The sequence below is a fragment of the Trachemys scripta genome, chromosome 11 (genome assembly GCF_013100865.1).
Source record: "Trachemys scripta elegans isolate TJP31775 chromosome 11, CAS_Tse_1.0, whole genome shotgun sequence".
Classification (NCBI taxonomy): Eukaryota; Metazoa; Chordata; order Testudines; family Emydidae; genus Trachemys; species Trachemys scripta.
This window is the reverse complement of record NC_048308.1, coordinates 30,814,047-30,830,445: the sequence shown is the minus strand read 5'-3', so window position 1 is coordinate 30,830,445 and position 16,399 is coordinate 30,814,047. Positions and strand designations below refer to the sequence as shown.

Here is a 16,399-nt window from a genome sequence, read left to right as displayed (position 1 = left end):
ACCAGTGAAATTGCACTAACCGTTTTGGCATTAAAGAGTCTGGGTTCCTGAATTCCCTGGTCCTCGATCTGCCTTCTATAAAGTGAGTTGCAGAAGCAGGCTTCTGCTCTTTAATGATTGAAAAGGAAGAGTCATTCAGTGTGACTCAACAGAAAAATAATTGAGAAAGAAGGGCAGGAAATATTGATCTTGCAGAAAGTCACCTCAATTCCCAACAAGGTCTAACTGCCTTTACTCCTCACAGGACTCCATGTGAGGTGGTTTAGGCACCTTGTGGCCTTAAGTCTCCAGCAGCACTAATTAACCTATTTTAGGTGCACAGAAGAGATCAGAAACCTTCCTCATCCTCTGCATACTTTCTTGGTAGGCGATGGAGAGGTGACAGCTCCATGTTTCTAGCCTGCCTTGACTTCTCTCACAAAAAAGTTTTTTGTAAAAGCAGGAGTAATAGATGGTTCTTTAAACTGGGCCTCTTTCAACTTAGAGAAGCAGACTAGCTTATCAGTGTAGTTATAAGACTCTTTTAAAGTTATCCTGCCTTAAGTCAGAAAGTCTCAGACAGTCAATCTCATTTTCTCTGAAAATCAAAGAGCTGCTTGCTGTTGAGGAGAGAGTGCTTGTCAGAACCACACTCCCTCTTCCTGGTATTTGAAAGTACTGTACTCTTTTGGCCTATCAGGAGAAACCCAACTTTGCTAATCATTATTCTTGTCCCTGTAACAGATTGAAGCAGAATTACTGTATTTTATCCATTGCAAACTGAATAGAAACTACTATCAGACTAGCCAGTCCTTTCATTCCAATGCCACGTGAGCATAAACTCTTGTGCTTTCCAAGTCTTCCTGGTTACTTTTCCCTTTGGGATTTCCAAGGACACATAGGCATTTCACATTTCAACATGAGTGGAAGCCAAACTTCTCTTTCCACTGTGACCTTTACAGAGTATTCCAAAGAGTTTCTAAGGGCTGCACTACAAATTAGATTAAAGTGAATAAAACATACTGCTTTGAGAGTTGCACATGATATGTTATGTCCATATCTTGCCTTCCCATTAGGCTGTAGTTTTACTCCTTCCAACAGAGCTGAGGTTTGTAAATAGAAGTTTTAATAAGAATCCGTGTTTCCTAGTCTACATCAGACAGAGGCTGGTTTAGGTAAGCAGATGAACGAGTGAAGGCTTTTTATGTTATGATTGATAAAATAATCATGATATTTAAAATGGGTGCATTCAAGAAAAATAGTGTGATGATGAAAATTAAATCTTATTTTTGTTCTAGGTTCAGAGTCCTTCTTGGATGCAACCTCAACCATATATAATGCAGCACCCCGTAAGTTCTTATGCTTCCTTCTCCCACTGTCGCTTGTGTTTGTGTAGATATAAAACACTTCACAGCTTTCTGAAGATCTCAAACATTCTTCTTCAAGTAATTGTCCCTACCAATGCTCCACTTCAGGATGTGCACGCGCCTGTACACTCTTGAGTGGATATTTTGCCAGCAGTGCCTGGGAGTCCATGACTGCACCTTACACATTCCTCATGATCTGGTGCGATGGTATATAGGGAAGACAGGCCCATTACCATTTCAGTTCCTTCTCAGCCACCTGCAGCTTGAGCTGGAGTGTTGCAGTGCCCACTTAGCTAGCTGCACAGCTTGCTAACTTTTTTCTCTTAGTTTTTCATTTGTTTAGTACAGTTTGTGCTTTGGGGGATTCCCCCTCCCTTTTTTGCCTGGGGTAGGTCTATAGTCCAACTTGGCTCTCTTCTGCAGACTTTCCTAATGGGTTATGCCAAGATACTAGGCTTCAAACCTGTCTGACTTGCCACATACCTTTGCCCTGTAGCGACAGGCACTTTGGCTGCCTTGGGGAGACTCCAAATCCCCTCCAGGTGTGAGATCTGCACTGGATTCAAAAGATCTAAAAAAATAAACAGAGGGAGGATAAACTAAAACTTCCTCTTATGGAAAGTTCTCTGAGACTTGTGGGGTCTGAGTCAGTTTCCCACCCACTGTACATCAGCTTCAGACCTCAGAGCTCCCTGGTGACTGTTTCTGCTCCAGTAAGCAAAGACTGTGGAGGCCCTTCAGATTCTTCCAAAACACCAAAAAACAAGAAACCCAAGAGGAGTGGAAAGTCACCCCCTCAAACTGGGATTAATGAGTCCTCACATCCCAGTGTGGATGCTGCTGAGGCTTCTACTCCCTCTAGTACTGAGACCCCAGCACTGGCTCAAAAGACCTTGCTGAATACTGATAAGCATCCAGCAAGCAACTTCAAGGGGCATCAGAGATGGTACTGGACTCAGTGCCTGTGAAATATAAGGACTCCTCAAACATCAAGGTGTTCAACTCCTTGGTACTGTCTTCCTCAGCTAATGGTAAAGAATGCATGGACCATTCCTTGATATTGTCTCTGGTACCTCCCAACGTGCAGCCTCCCAAGGAACACTATCCAAACTTCCCAGTACCTAGAAGAAACTGAATTCTCTCCTTTGAGAGGTACTGGCAGGGATTTCCCTCCAGCACCAGTTTATCTTCTAGAGTCTACTTACCCTTCCATGACAACTTGACCTCTGGTATCAGTGTGGTCTCCAGGTATACACAGGGGGACTTGACCTCTGGCATTGATGTGCTCTCTGGCTACCCACAGGAAGGGTACTGAGAGAGACTTCCCGCTGGTACCAATTCATAGCTCCAGAGCTGATGGTTCCATCTGTGAATTCTCAACAGCCAGTACTGATGCAGTCACTGGTCCCTCGCTGGAAACCTGTGCAAACACCACTTGCCCCCAAGACATCATCTGACTTCTGAGTTGTTGGTTTAAGGTTTCTCACACTTTACATTACAGTCTCTTTCCCTTGGAGTGCATCCCAAGGAGGAGAGTCCCAGTAGCATATACATCTGGCAGAAACAACCTTGGGGTCCTACCTCTTTTCTTTACATCCCACTACAGTGGGTCCCCTATGTTGAGCACTTTTACAGGATACCCTCATAAGAGGACTCCTCAAGAACAGCAACAACTGTCACCAGTCTTAGTTCACAGGAGGAGCCTCCAGGGGAGGAGCAGCCAGGTTCAGAAGAGGAGACACCTCCTTCCCACAAATCCTCCTCCTCACCAGAAGAGACTGTTATGTCCCCGCTTCCCATCCTAGATGATTTCAAGGCCTTCCAGGAACTTGTGAAAAGAACTACAGAGATCTTACAAATCCCACTAGAGGATATGCAAAATCTCAGCATTCCTTGCTGGACATTCTCCAGGCCTCACTGCAGGGCAAAATAGCCTTACCATCAACAACACTCTACTGTCACTAACTGATGAGTGCCAATGGTTCTGGTCAAGGGGAGGACATTGTCGCAATTCACTGGGAGGTGCTGTCAGTATCCGTCGGCCTAGTGTATTCCTCTGTGCTTATCCCCGATGTCATTACTCTTCAATCTCCTGAATAAGCTGAAACGGGAGAGATCAGTGGCTATCCTCTTCGCACAATCATAGATAAGGCAAATATGGTTCCCAGAGCTTCTTTGACTGTTCCTGCAACCATCTTTCTGTCTTCCTCTGTCAGTGAATCGTTACACCCAGGAATCCGGATCCATGATTCACCCCAGCCTCTTGTTACGTCATTTCAAGGCATGGGTATTAGATGGCTCTCTGGAACATAAACCAGGTCAGCTCTCCAGAGATCCAGACTGCTACTCAGTAATGGGAAACCCAAATATAGAAACATTTTCTGATCTGGTACCGCCTCTCGAGTCTCGCCTTTCCAACATTCATAATTTGTAAATTTGCAAACTGCAGGATTATAGCTGAATTCAGATAGGCTCTAATGGCAGCTAGAAGAATCCTTCCTCTCTCTCTCTCTCTCTCTCTCTCTCTCTCTCTCTCTCTCTCACACTCACACACACACACACACCCCTTTGAAGAGTTTTCAGTCTTTGCTCACCCAACCGCTGCAAAGTTCATTAAAAGCCTGTTTAACCTTTTTCTTACTGTCAAGAAACCAGTTCCTCCAAGGGACCTCAATTTAGTTCTTAACATGCTAAGAAAAGCCCATTTGAACCTCTGGAGAGCTGTTGCCTCCTTTATCTATCTCTCAAGATCTCATTCCTTATAGCCATCTCCTCAGCCAGGATAGTAGAAGAGCTAGGAGGCCCTTATGGCTGACCCACTAGACATGGTGTTTATTGTGACAAAGGGACATCATTTCCCTCACCCCCATTTCCTACCTACGGTATCTTCAGAGTTCCACATGAATGTCCTAATTAATCTGCCGATGGTTTATCTCAAGCCTTACCCTTCAAGAGAAAGAGCTAGTCTCCATACACTAGACATAAGAAGAGCTTTTGCTTTTAACTTTGATAGGACTAAGCCCTTCAGGGCTTCTCCTAGATGTTTACTTTCCACCACAGAAAGAACAAAAGGGCACCCGATCTCCACCCAAAGACTGTCTAAATGGGTTTCAGGATTACTAAGTTTCAGGGGTGCATCCCACTCCTGGAGTGATGGCTCACTCCACCAGAGTGCAGTCTACTTCTATAGCCTTACTGAAGAAGGGACATGTCTCAGACATTTGCAGAGCTGCCACTTGGTCATCAGTGCATGCTTTTTCCCAGCATGGTGCTCTTGTGCATGCTTACAGAGCTGATGCATTACCTGCCCTCCTTCCCTATGTTCTGGAGTTATTCTTGAGCTTTGGGGTTCAGAAGGAACTGGAGCAGTGGCAGGTCCACTTTCACCTAAACATCCTCACACTGGAGCACAAAGTTGCGTAAGAGGCAGGTGTGGCCCCATGGGTGCTGCTGACAAAATCTCCAATCAAGAGTGCACATTTGTGCACACATCCTGAAGTGGGAGCACCATAGGGACAAAACATCTAAAAGAATTACAATTTCTCTACAAGGTAAGTAACTCTCCTTTCCATATTTTTTCTTGGATTTTGGTGATTCCAGCGTGGGACTCTGTAGGCTAAGAAGGAGGGAAGAGGAGGTGATCAGTTGGAACTGGGGCTCAGTCATGACTCCTGCTACTTCACATTTTAACTAGCCCAGCCTTTCTGTGTCAGAGCTCAGCTCTCCCCTTTGCTGGTCCTCAATAACAATGGCCCAGATTCACTAAGGGACTTAAGTTAAGTGCCTAACGCCAATATTTAGGCACCACTGCAATCCACAAAATCCTGCTCAGCTGCCACTGAACACTAGGTACCTAAGCTCATTCATCACCTAAATATTTGCTGTAGAATTCTCTTAGGTGCCTAAGTTTCTGTCTCTGGGCATGTGCACTGCTTCTCAGGCAGACGCCAAGATGCATTGTATGCCTAAGTCCCAACATGATCTTCAGTCCAGATGGAGATGGTCATGTCCCTACCTATTTTGCCTGTGGGAGCTAATCCAGTAGATATACTCAGAGCCTGTCTATCCCCATACAAAACAGCCAGGAGGAAGAGGTGGCAGTGGCCTTCCTTATAATCTTCACCCTAGTGGTTAGGAAACTCACCTGAGATGTGGGAGACGCCCAGTTCAATTCCTCTCCACTCCCAAATGATGAGATGAGAGAACTTGAACCTCTCAAGTGAGGGCCCTAACCACTGGGCTATAGTCATTCTCTTTTTTTTTTTTTTTTTTTTTTTTTTTTTTTTTGTCACTTTGAAAGTGAAAGATAGAAAGGAAAAGGGACATGGTCTGTGTGTTCAGAAAGGCAGGTTGATGAGGACAACTACATTTATCCCTAGCGCCAATTTCCCGAGGGATAAGTACATCCTTTTTTTAGGATGCTGAGATTAAACACTTTGTGACATAGCCCATGTGGTGGTAATATCCATGTGATAAATTGCAGAGCCAATTTTAAAAATGCTCTAGAGCAGATCTAAAATAATTCAGGCCACCTGTTTTACAGAAGCAAAATATATGGTATGATATACACAGATTTATGGGCACTCATTTAGTTGCCCATGGCTTCCCCGCTCATGAGTAATGCAGGTCACCCCCCTCGTGGCTATGATATTTTTATATCACACAGTCATGTATTTTTATATATATAATTTGCCCATCATATTTCCCCCCTCATCAGTACCATTCCACATCAAAATGACTGAGTTTATTGGTACTGACATTATATACACTGACTCGTGCTTTAATATATGCAGTGCCATGGCTGACAAACAAGCACATTTTCAAATTTAGCAAGGAAATTGCCTTGACTTTAATTAACCTCCTTATGCAGGCTGGAAAATGTAAATCTTTTTGGCAAAGTGTTTTCTGTTTGTGCAAGCAAAAAAGATGGTGTTGAACACTTACATCCTTTCAACATGCCCAACTGATGCATATTTTTTCCAAGTTTGTCATTAATGGAGACAACTGATTTTATTTACACCCTTTATCAATGTAGAGTTTTGAAATGATAAACAAGGATGAAAGCCTGCAAGTTATCCTGTGAGAAATGCAAATTAATAGGTTATCATGCTATTAGGGATATTCCATTTACAGGTGTGCAATTCTAGCTATTATCTCGGTGAAATGAAAGATCTAGATTCCTGACTTCTCAGTTTTGGTTTTCGGCCTGTGTGGAAGCTTGTGCGTGCTCTCGCTCTCTCTCGCTCTCTCTCTCTCATTTGCTTTGCAGAGACGCTTGCAGTCTGCAGAACAGGAAATTCTTGCAGTGTTTGTGCCTGTGACTCATTTCATCGACACTGGTCACATGGTTGTTTTTCTAACTACACTCAGTACTTTATACAAAATATAAGACCTGCTGTAAAAGGAATAAATTATTCATTCAAAAACACTGACTTTCAGTATGCTATAATTATTTCTATTAATTTTCAGCCTAAGCCACTTTTCGGTCACACACCTGCATATATAACACATACAATATATTTAGAAACCTAATTTTATAGGAATATCTTAGGGTGGAAATAAACCCCATCTGTATCCATCCATTTAAATTAACCACCATGCATTCTTATGAGTTTTCTGAGCACCTGTACAGCAACTGAATATTTGGCAACTTCAGCTGCTTAAAAACTATGTCTACTGTACATACGAAGATGGAGAGACGTGACACGAATGTGATAATCCCATCATGTTAGATAGACTTTCTACAGAAGAAATGGTATTTACAACATAGCCCTCTGGTACTCGTGCCCTAGTGAAACGGTTTCTTCCCTGATCAAAAGTTACAATGCCTAACTCAAGGGTATGAAACTTGCACAGGCAGTCATGGAAGTGCATCATTTGTTGCTGTTGAGGAAAATATTCTCTCTATAAGACAGTGGCACATGAAATACACCTCTACCCCGATATAACGCGACCCGATATAACATGAATTCGGATATAACGCAGTAAAGCAGCGCTCCGGGGAGGCGGGGCTGTGCACTCTGGCGGATCAAAGCAAGTTCGATATAACGCGGTTTCACCTATAACACGGTAAGATTTTTTGGCTCCCGAGGACAGCGTTATATCGGGGTAGAGGTGTATTTGCAGGTCTATCCATTGTACATCAAATCTTGCACTTTTGGTTGGTAGTTAAGCAATTAGTTTACAAATTCAGATTGGTGCATGTATAAATCGGCTAGTTAGCTATAAAATGGAGTAAAATCCTTAGGATCTTCAAGACCAGCTAGTATCCAGACTCATTGTTGCGGGTTAGGGAAAACCCATTGGTATACGCTCTCGGAATTAAAGTCCATGTTCTACGTGCCTGAGCCAAAAGAGAAGTGTTATTAAAATCTGGATGGTCTCATTCTTAAACTTGTTTTTTTTCTCCTATAGGGTGCTGTATTGACTCCCTCCATGGACCACACCATGTCACTACAGCCTGCATCAATGATAAACCCTCTGACACAACAGATGAGTCACCTTTCATTAGGCAGTACTGGAACAGTATGTGGCAATTTAATATAAAGCTCAGCATATACAAAGGGCAAATGTTGTGTATTGATTACAATATCTGTGTAGGGTACATGAAAACCAGCCCACTAAGTGTTTTTCCTCCTCAAAATGTAAATAGCTGTTTCCACACTTCAGTACAGATTCTTTAGGGCAGAAGAGTAAGCAAACAAGCTAGTGTAGTCGTGTGAAATGCACTCCAAATACATGGAACAAAGCAAATGAAAGTAGCCCAGTTTAAGCAGTTTTAATTCTAGAACTGGACTTGAAGCAGAAACAATGGTGCTGAGTTCACTCTGAAGGGTTCAGTGTTGTAAATAAATTTTGATTCACATACATTTGTCTGATATTAAAACATTTGATCTGCTAAAAACCTCTTACATCTGAATATTAAATTCTGTGCAATGTTATATCTAGCATACCAGATGGTAGTTTGACATAGAGAAGTACCTATACCAATTCATTTAATACAGATGATTGAAGAGACCCGTCTGATGGTAACTTTTGCTCGTTATTGACTTAAGCTAAATTTGAACCACTGACCTAAAGGAACACCATGAGCTTCCTAGTTTAAACTGCATTCCTCATGGAAACAAATACACTAAATTAATAAAAAATACATGGCATACTTTATTTAGATAAAGTCTGGCCTCCATCAGTGTACTTTATTGCCACTTCTCAAATATAAATGTAATTATCCTCATAACACCTCTGTCAAGCAGAGAAATACTATCCTCTATGTTCACAGATTTGAAACTAAGGCACAAAGATAAGAGCCTTGCTCAAAGTCATACGGTGTATGGCAGAACAAGAATTTGACACAGATCTTCTGTTACAAGCCAGTTCCTTAACCATAAGATCATTCTTCCTCCTTGGGTACATACTGTTAAGAAAAAGACTCAGACTGGAATTTTTTTAGAAGGAAAATACTTAACCTCTTTGTTTCTGAAGGCCAAAGTTGAGTTTGTGTAACAACACTGTACACCTCACCTCTCTGCATTTTGATGAAGCTTGCTTTGAATCCTCTTCCTTACCAAAGCACTCAAATATATATTTTAAAAAATGTTATGGGGTGTGTATCAGATTTTATTTTAGCTGAACGTATTCTCTATCTTTTTAGTACATGCCAGCCACAACAGCTATGCAAGGAGCCTACATACCCCAGTATACACATGTTCAGACAGCAGCTGTTCCTGTTGAGGTTGGTAAATTTTATACGAGGCAGGCTATTATAGCCAAAATTGTTTTATTTATTGTTTTGCCAGAAAAAAACATACAGATGAAAACGTTACATTATGCAGGACCTTTAAGAACAAATTCAGTTTTACTAAACTACCACCATGTCATTATTTTCATCTAATAAATGTACTGCACCAACGTGAACGTCTAATGGTTAGTTCTTCCATCCAAGCAGCGATCCAGCCCCGCCCTGCTTAGCTTTGAGATGTGACTGCATGTTGCAGTTCCAGGGGGAGCTATACCATTGACCATTCTCAGTGTCTCCTTGGGCAGTCTTTCCCAGTTACAGGCCTTTAACTCTTAGGGTGTAATCACACTATGTACACCACTCCTGTCCATCAACCATGTCCTCAACAGGTCCAGCTGGATTTTGGCCCCTGCTTAGACTTCTGACCCATGGCCACTAAAAAAATGTAGTGACAGAGAATAGCGTGTTCAAATCAAAGTATTATTTATTCATCCACAGGAAGGAAAAGGGTTAAGGAACAAAAAGCCTATATGTGTATTATCTTACTTAAACCTTAGCATTTCCTTGCAAGTTTACATAGGCCCCACTTATCCCAAGAACCCCCAGCATTGGGGCTGGGCAAGGCAGATTTCATCCCTGCACCTTCTCATTCCCTAGTGTTTCTTTTATCTCCCTCTGCCCACACCCTGAAGTTTACAGGCCAGCTTTTATCCATTTCAGAGTCCGTTTGTCCTGAGACACTTGTCCTGGTCAGTATGATTTACACATCTCCCCAGAGGTGTCAGAGGCAAACTTCCAGTGGTGGATTCATTATATTGTCCTTTTAAGTACCAGACATTGAATTATGCTGTGGTATTGTAGCTGTGCAGGTACCGTGATATTACCTCATCTCATTTCATCTTATCTCATCTGATATCTTTTATTGGACCAACTTATGTTGGTGAAAGAGACTAGCTTTCATTGGCCTAAAGAAGAGCTCTGTATAAGCTTGAAAACTTGTCTCTCTCACCAACAGAAGTTGGTCCAATAAAAAATACTAGCCCACTCACCTTGTGTCTCTAGCAGTTGAATTAGTCATCGCCTGGTTACTGGGATATGTGTTGAGAGCTCTAGCGGAACTAATCCTTAGTGTTCCATAGAGCCAGCCACACTACAGTACTCAAGCAGATAGACACAAAATTTATGGGAATACAGACATCTGTTTTTCACACTGACTCACAGCACAAAGATGGTGACTTGTAGTGGTCTACAGAAAACTTCAGAATTTATTCACTCATTTTTTAATATGTTTGTTTGGTTCTATTCTGTTAATCTCATCACATTGTCTAGTTATTGCTATAGCAATTTAGGAAATAGAACTTGTACTTGATCACTTTATATTTAATTAGATCTTCTATTATAAATAAAAATTAAGGCCAAGATGGATGCATCAGATTTGGGGTGCCTAACTTGAGAAACCTTAGAGAGAGGCTTGGTTTTTTTTAGAAGGCTGGAGGAGAAGATGCTTAACAGTTTCTGAAAGCCAGGCCCAGTCAAGTGTCTTGTGTCAACAGAATACAGAGGCATCCAAAATCTCTAGGCATTGCTGGGCATCATGTCTCAACCCCTTTTCCTCTTTTACAGGAAGCTAGTGGTCAACAGCAGGTTACAGTAGAGACGTCCAGTGACCATTCTCCATATACGTATCAGCAAAACAAATAACTGAGGTAGGGGCTTGTCCTGTTACTCTGAAAAAGACATGAATTCAAAACTAAATGTACAATATACTGCAGCTTACAAAAGTGATGTAATCTAAATAAAACTGCTAATAATTTAGGGCCAGTGCCCAGCGTCAATTTGACTTTTGCCAGAGTAAGAAATTAGAAAAAATAGAGTACAGGCTTCAAGATTAGGCCCTTAATGAATTATCTGAAATAATTTATTAGTACTTTCTCTGGCGCACAATTGCATGCCATTCTACCTTAACTTTTCACATTGAGACATCAGTGCTTCCATGCATGTCATCGGACTTGTTCAGGGAACAGTTTGAATCCCAGCACTAACTTGGAAGTGGGTTTCCTACAGAGAAGCAGTACCACCCCCAGTGGGATGATGCAATGAAATCTCCTCAAGGAAATCCTTGTTGAGTTTCACTTGTAAAGACTCCCCTTCCATGTCTTTACTACTGTAGAAAGGAGACCGACTGGTCAACAAAGCGTTAGTCCTGGCTTAAATTTGTCTCAGAGTTAGTTAATTTCCTCCTTTTCATAGAGAATGTTCCATTTGCTTTTCTTAATAAGTCACTCATTTGTTTGGACTGTAACCCCTTCCATGCAGCACTGCTTTTTATAGCTTGCCACCTTTAAAGTGTTGTTTGCTTTGACCATTTCCCTAGCATTCCATTTTCTTCATTCCATCCTTCCAAGACCTACGCTTCTCTGCTTTGTCTTTCCCCCAACCATCATGAACCCTATACTTCAGTTGCATACATTTTTATAAAGTTTTGTTAGACTTCACACTGAAAGAACTTTATTCATGCACTACAAAGTGAATCTCTTGCTGCATTGTTTATGTGCCCCGAAAGGTTCATAAAAGTTCATTTCTATAGCTCTCATGATACAGGTTTATTAGAAACACAGAAAGCACCAGCAGTTTTATGATGGTGCACCTTCTGTACGTATGACCCTCTCCTTCTGAACCAAATCCTGTTTTCCTACTGCACATTCACTGATACATACATTTCTCAATTACCTTTGGTTTTGCAGGTCAAGTATGTTCTGTGGTAACTGGTAACATTGCTCTCATCCCAAGTATTCAGATAAGAATTTCTTCTGTACTCAAGAAGTCTAATAATTGTCATATAAACAGATTCAGTAGCTGAGCACATTTTATCCGATTCCATATAATAGTGAACGTGTCTGCGTGTTTGTTACTTGATATCGGCCAAATACTGGCCCCTACAGGAATCCCAAGTAAACAGGCCTTGCACATTCCCATTCTTCCTTTTGAGGTTGAGGGGCCTAAATCCTACACTTCGCGATTACCCAGGCACATCCTGTGGACTATTACTGCACCATGGCCCCTGCATGCTCCCAATTCAGGGCATCTGGCTTGTGGGTCAGTATAGATCGGATGCATGGTCTTGTCCTAAGCCTTCCCTGTAGGCCTGTGGAGATTGCTGCTGCCAAGCAGTGATCCAGGGCCCACAGGGTAGCAAAGTTCTGCTGTTCATATCCTGTCCCTAGCAACAGACAAGTATTATCTCCACTCGTTTGGGGCTTTGCATTTTCACAGAGCAGAAGGGACAGCATTTGGCCTCTTGAAGAGATGGTAAAACTGCTACCCAGTTTCTCTGAGGCATATTATAGTAGCCACCATTGGAAACACTGAGCACTCCCCTTAAAAGTCAATATTGCATGAACGTAATGTCTTAAGAAGCATTGTTATCAGTGTTTACATGCACTATGAGTCAGTATGGTCCCTATAAGTAATGAATAGCAGGGTGGAGAAGAGTATTAAAATTACTAAACTGAATCTGCTAAATAATGTTCCTCACCATGAATGCGCCAACAGTAGTTACCATTTAAAAAAAAAACAAAAAAAAAAACAGTAGTTTGAGTGCAGGGTCACAGTCCCTAAGCTCTCCGTAAGCAGAACTTCCAGTGGGGAATCAGTATGGTTGTGTGTGAGGGGGAAAAAAAGGTTGTAATTAGGCAAAGGACCTATCCGGGCAGGTGCTGAGCACCCTCAACTCCCAGGGCACTTGGCACCTCCCTGATCAGGTGTCAAGTATGTACATAGGCTCACTTGGTCCTCTCAAAACTACATCTGAGGTAAGAAACAATTTAGTTCATAGATGTCTACAATAGAAGACAATGCAAAAGTAACTCTGCTCTAGCTCCAACTTCTTTATGTTACAGATATCCAGTGTTGACCTTGCCTGGAGAAGGGTGCAAAGGCTGAAACAATCATGGATTTTACTGATCAATTGTGCTTTAGGAATTATTGACAGTTTTGCACAGGTTCTTGAAAACATTATTTATAATGAAATCAACTAAAACTATTTTTGCTATAAGTTCTATAAGGTGCATAAAAAAATCCTTAAATTCATCTAGTAGCTGTTCCTGTGAACAGGTTTATTTTAGTAAGAAAATTTTTATCAAGTGTTATGACGCATTTTTTTTTTTCCAAATTTCTGGGTATGCACAGATGACCACGAAGACTTATTCACGTGCATGGCAGAATTTGTATTTTGGGTTTTTGTTTGTTTGTTTGTTTTTGTTTCTTTTGTTTTTTTTTTTTTATTGTATGAAATGGGTTTTCTGAAGTTTAAAATAGTAAAACATCTAAAATGATGATCTGTGCTTGCAGTGTGTGAGTGTTGCTACAGTGCAGTGTTGCAGTTAGTGTCTGTTCTCTTAGCTTTCTGTTTTTCTTTTAACGTAGTGTGAAGTGTCTTATCCTTTTCTATAAATTCCAGTTTGCCTTAAATCTTTCATGCTGTAGCTGTTTCAGTAAGTAGTCCAAACTAATGGTGTAGAATGCTTTGACCAAATGAGCTGGTCTATTATGCCTTGTAAAACAGCAGCATAGGGCTTTTAAAAGGTAGTCAATAAAAATTGCTGAAAATTTGGCTTTTTTTAATGTGTAGTAGGTGTTTTTAATGATTTTTTCACATAATATGTAAGGTAGTGAAATGCAAGAGGGGAAAAATGTTTTGTGTGAAACACATTTTCTGACTGGGGGAATTTTAATAGGATAAATTGTTTGTAAGGCCATATGCCAATAGTTTCCTCTGATAGTTTGAATGATTTAGGAACTCTGCTGTATGATGCAATGTAAAATCTTTTTTTGCCTTTTTTCAGAAACTAACTTGATGTTCTAGTTTTAGTGTAGGTAGAGGGGGGAATTTGCGGGGGGAATATCACAGAATGTTTTTGTCCTTCCTTTATACTAATGATAGTGCTTTAGATTGATGATTGTGCTGAGACCTAGCAAACAGAAAATTTGCTATTACAGCAAAATGGCAAAAGCTAAGGACTTGTTTGCAAACATAAGCTGAGATGTAAGTAGACGCATAATTGATTGGGTACTAGCTCTCTATAGTAGGTAAATAAAAATAAAAAGACTTGGCACTTTTAAAGGTAACTTTACCAAAGAACAAAGAGCCAGTAACCAATAATTCTGATTTGTCTCAGCATTACGTCTTCTGTACTCTTTATTTTTGCCGGACCAGTTTGCGGTTAGGAGAATGTGCCTTTTTTTGTACATTTGCATTTAGGTTTTATAATTTTAATTGATGTATGGACACAAAAAGCATGAAGGAAGACTTGGATCCAAGCAGTGCCACGCTTTACATCATCACTACAAGTGTTAAGTGTAAAGAAAACCAATTTTGAAACTATGAAATTCCTGATTCATAAATACACAGTTATTTGTATTTTTACGTATTAGATAATTCACTGCTATTAAGCTCTTTTATTACAATGGCATATGTTTTAAATCAAATGATAAATTAAGTTGTCTTCCAAAACTGTGTACTTGTCTGGTCAGCTGTATATGATCAGTTATCTACCTCAAAGTTTATTTCTTTTTGTACTGGGACAGGTTGCTGGCCCTCCCTGTTTCCACAGACCAAATCATCCTAGCTCAGGAGCTAGGGCTAAGCAGTTACTTCATTCAAGTATTTTTTAGTTTTTAAATTGTGTGAGTATTGGAGTATAGATGTCGGTGACATTTCATAGTTTCAAAAGTAAATTGCTGCTCTGAGAAGTGTAGATTCTAGTGAATTACATAGTCATAAGAGATGTTTGTTTTTTCTTTTCTTTTTTTAAAAAAAAAGTTGTGGTATTATTGGTTCTATGCTCCCTGGAATATTACTGCTTTGTAAAAGTCCAGACTTCCTGCAGCACCTTCCCTGTATCTGGTATATTGCCATTCTTGGATCTCTCACTACTTGATATTTTTTGCATTCGTTAAAATTGCAATATAATAGCTGTGTTAGAGGGAGGGAAGAGCTGCTGCTAGAAACGTCTGAACTAAGTGCCATACTCATTGTCTGGGTAAGATTTGGGAAATTTAACCTCTGTACATAAAGAAATAATCAGTTACTTAAACATCACATAGTAGACAGCCATTAAATTATAAAAAAAATTAATTTATGAAGAAAGACCTTTTGTACAGATTGAAAAAAAAAGATTTTCATAGAGATATCTATATGATCAAGAGAGTTAATTTTTTATTTTTGTTTTTCTAGTGCCACAAACTTGCCAGTGGTAACTTATTTGTCCGGTTCAAGATAACTCTGTAGTTTTGTTTCCTAGGACTTGTTGTTAAACGCCAAAAGACATTTTTGAACTGTACATTTGATTAGATTGTTAGCTTTTTTCTGTTTTATTTCTTTTGAAAACTTTTGAATAAAAAAGATTGAAAAAATGAAAATGTCTTCTTTCTCTTCAATTCTGACTATATCTGGAGAACGGATGGACCCCAAACAGCTTATGGTGAAACTTTAGCGTTTCTTCGTGTTGAACTGCTCAAATTTGGATTCCACTTCTCAGAGGCTCCCCTTCCCTCCCAAATGTTTGTTTAAAATGGAATTTTAGCTTTCTTAAACTACAGGTTATTTATTGTTCTTTAAGAGCAAACAGGCAATGATTTATTATAATAGTTTTATCAAATATCTGATTTGAATGCAAAAGCTATGCCCTTCTTTGCTTCAGTTCAGGCCTACGCACATAATGGTAAATTCAGGCCTAGCTTTCTCCATAAAAAGTCTGCAAGCAACATGGGATTTAACAGTTACAGTCACTAACATCACACTGCTGCATAAAAGTGCTTTGCCAGTGCCAGCTGCTGTGAATTAAATTGGCTGAGGATGTACAATCCCAGTGAATTTCACTCAGAGCATTAGCATCACTTCAGTGCAAGTGGATCATGTTAATTGGTCACCTTTAGCCTCTGTCTGAAAAAGAAAACATACAGAAGGACACAGACGTATTGATGTTCTAAAGAGATTTCCCTCCAATTGTGCTATCTGTAGCAAGAGGTGCTGTTCCATGTGGTATGTGTGTGTTGTCCTGCCCCAGGCTTCTAAACCAAATAACTTACTGCAAAATATCAAAAACTCTTTCCCCCGACCAAGCATTAAATAGCCAAATATCTAAAACGGGTAGGCAACCTATGGCATGTGTGCCGAAGACGGCACGCGAGCTGATTTTCAGTGGCACTCACACTGCCCATGCCCTGGCCACCGGTCTGGGGAGATCTGCATTTTAATTTAATTTTAAATGAAGCTTCTTAAACATTTTTAAAACCTTATTTACTTTACATACAA

General features: G+C 40.4%; 1 protein-coding gene across 5 annotated transcripts in view; it reads left to right on the top strand.

Annotated features, from left to right (window-relative positions):
• The window catches only part of RBMS1 (RNA binding motif single stranded interacting protein 1), a 189,627-nt gene extending 174,123 nt beyond the window's left edge, over nt 1-15,504 (top strand). For 3 of the 5 annotated variants that reach the window (XM_034785626.1, XM_034785625.1, XM_034785627.1), the window contains exons 10-14: nt 1,278-1,328; nt 7,761-7,871; nt 8,998-9,078; nt 10,708-10,790; nt 12,984-15,504. In XM_034785626.1, the coding sequence (XP_034641517.1) occupies nt 1,278-1,328; nt 7,761-7,871; nt 8,998-9,078; nt 10,708-10,785 (321 nt within the window). In that variant the 3' untranslated portion in view covers nt 10,786-10,790; nt 12,984-15,504. The remainder of the gene's footprint in view (nt 1-1,277; nt 1,329-7,760; nt 7,872-8,997; nt 9,079-10,707; nt 10,791-12,983) is intronic. The other 2 variants (XM_034785629.1, XM_034785628.1) reach the window with 1 other exon arrangement.
• The last annotated feature ends 895 nt before the right edge of the window (nt 15,505-16,399 follow it).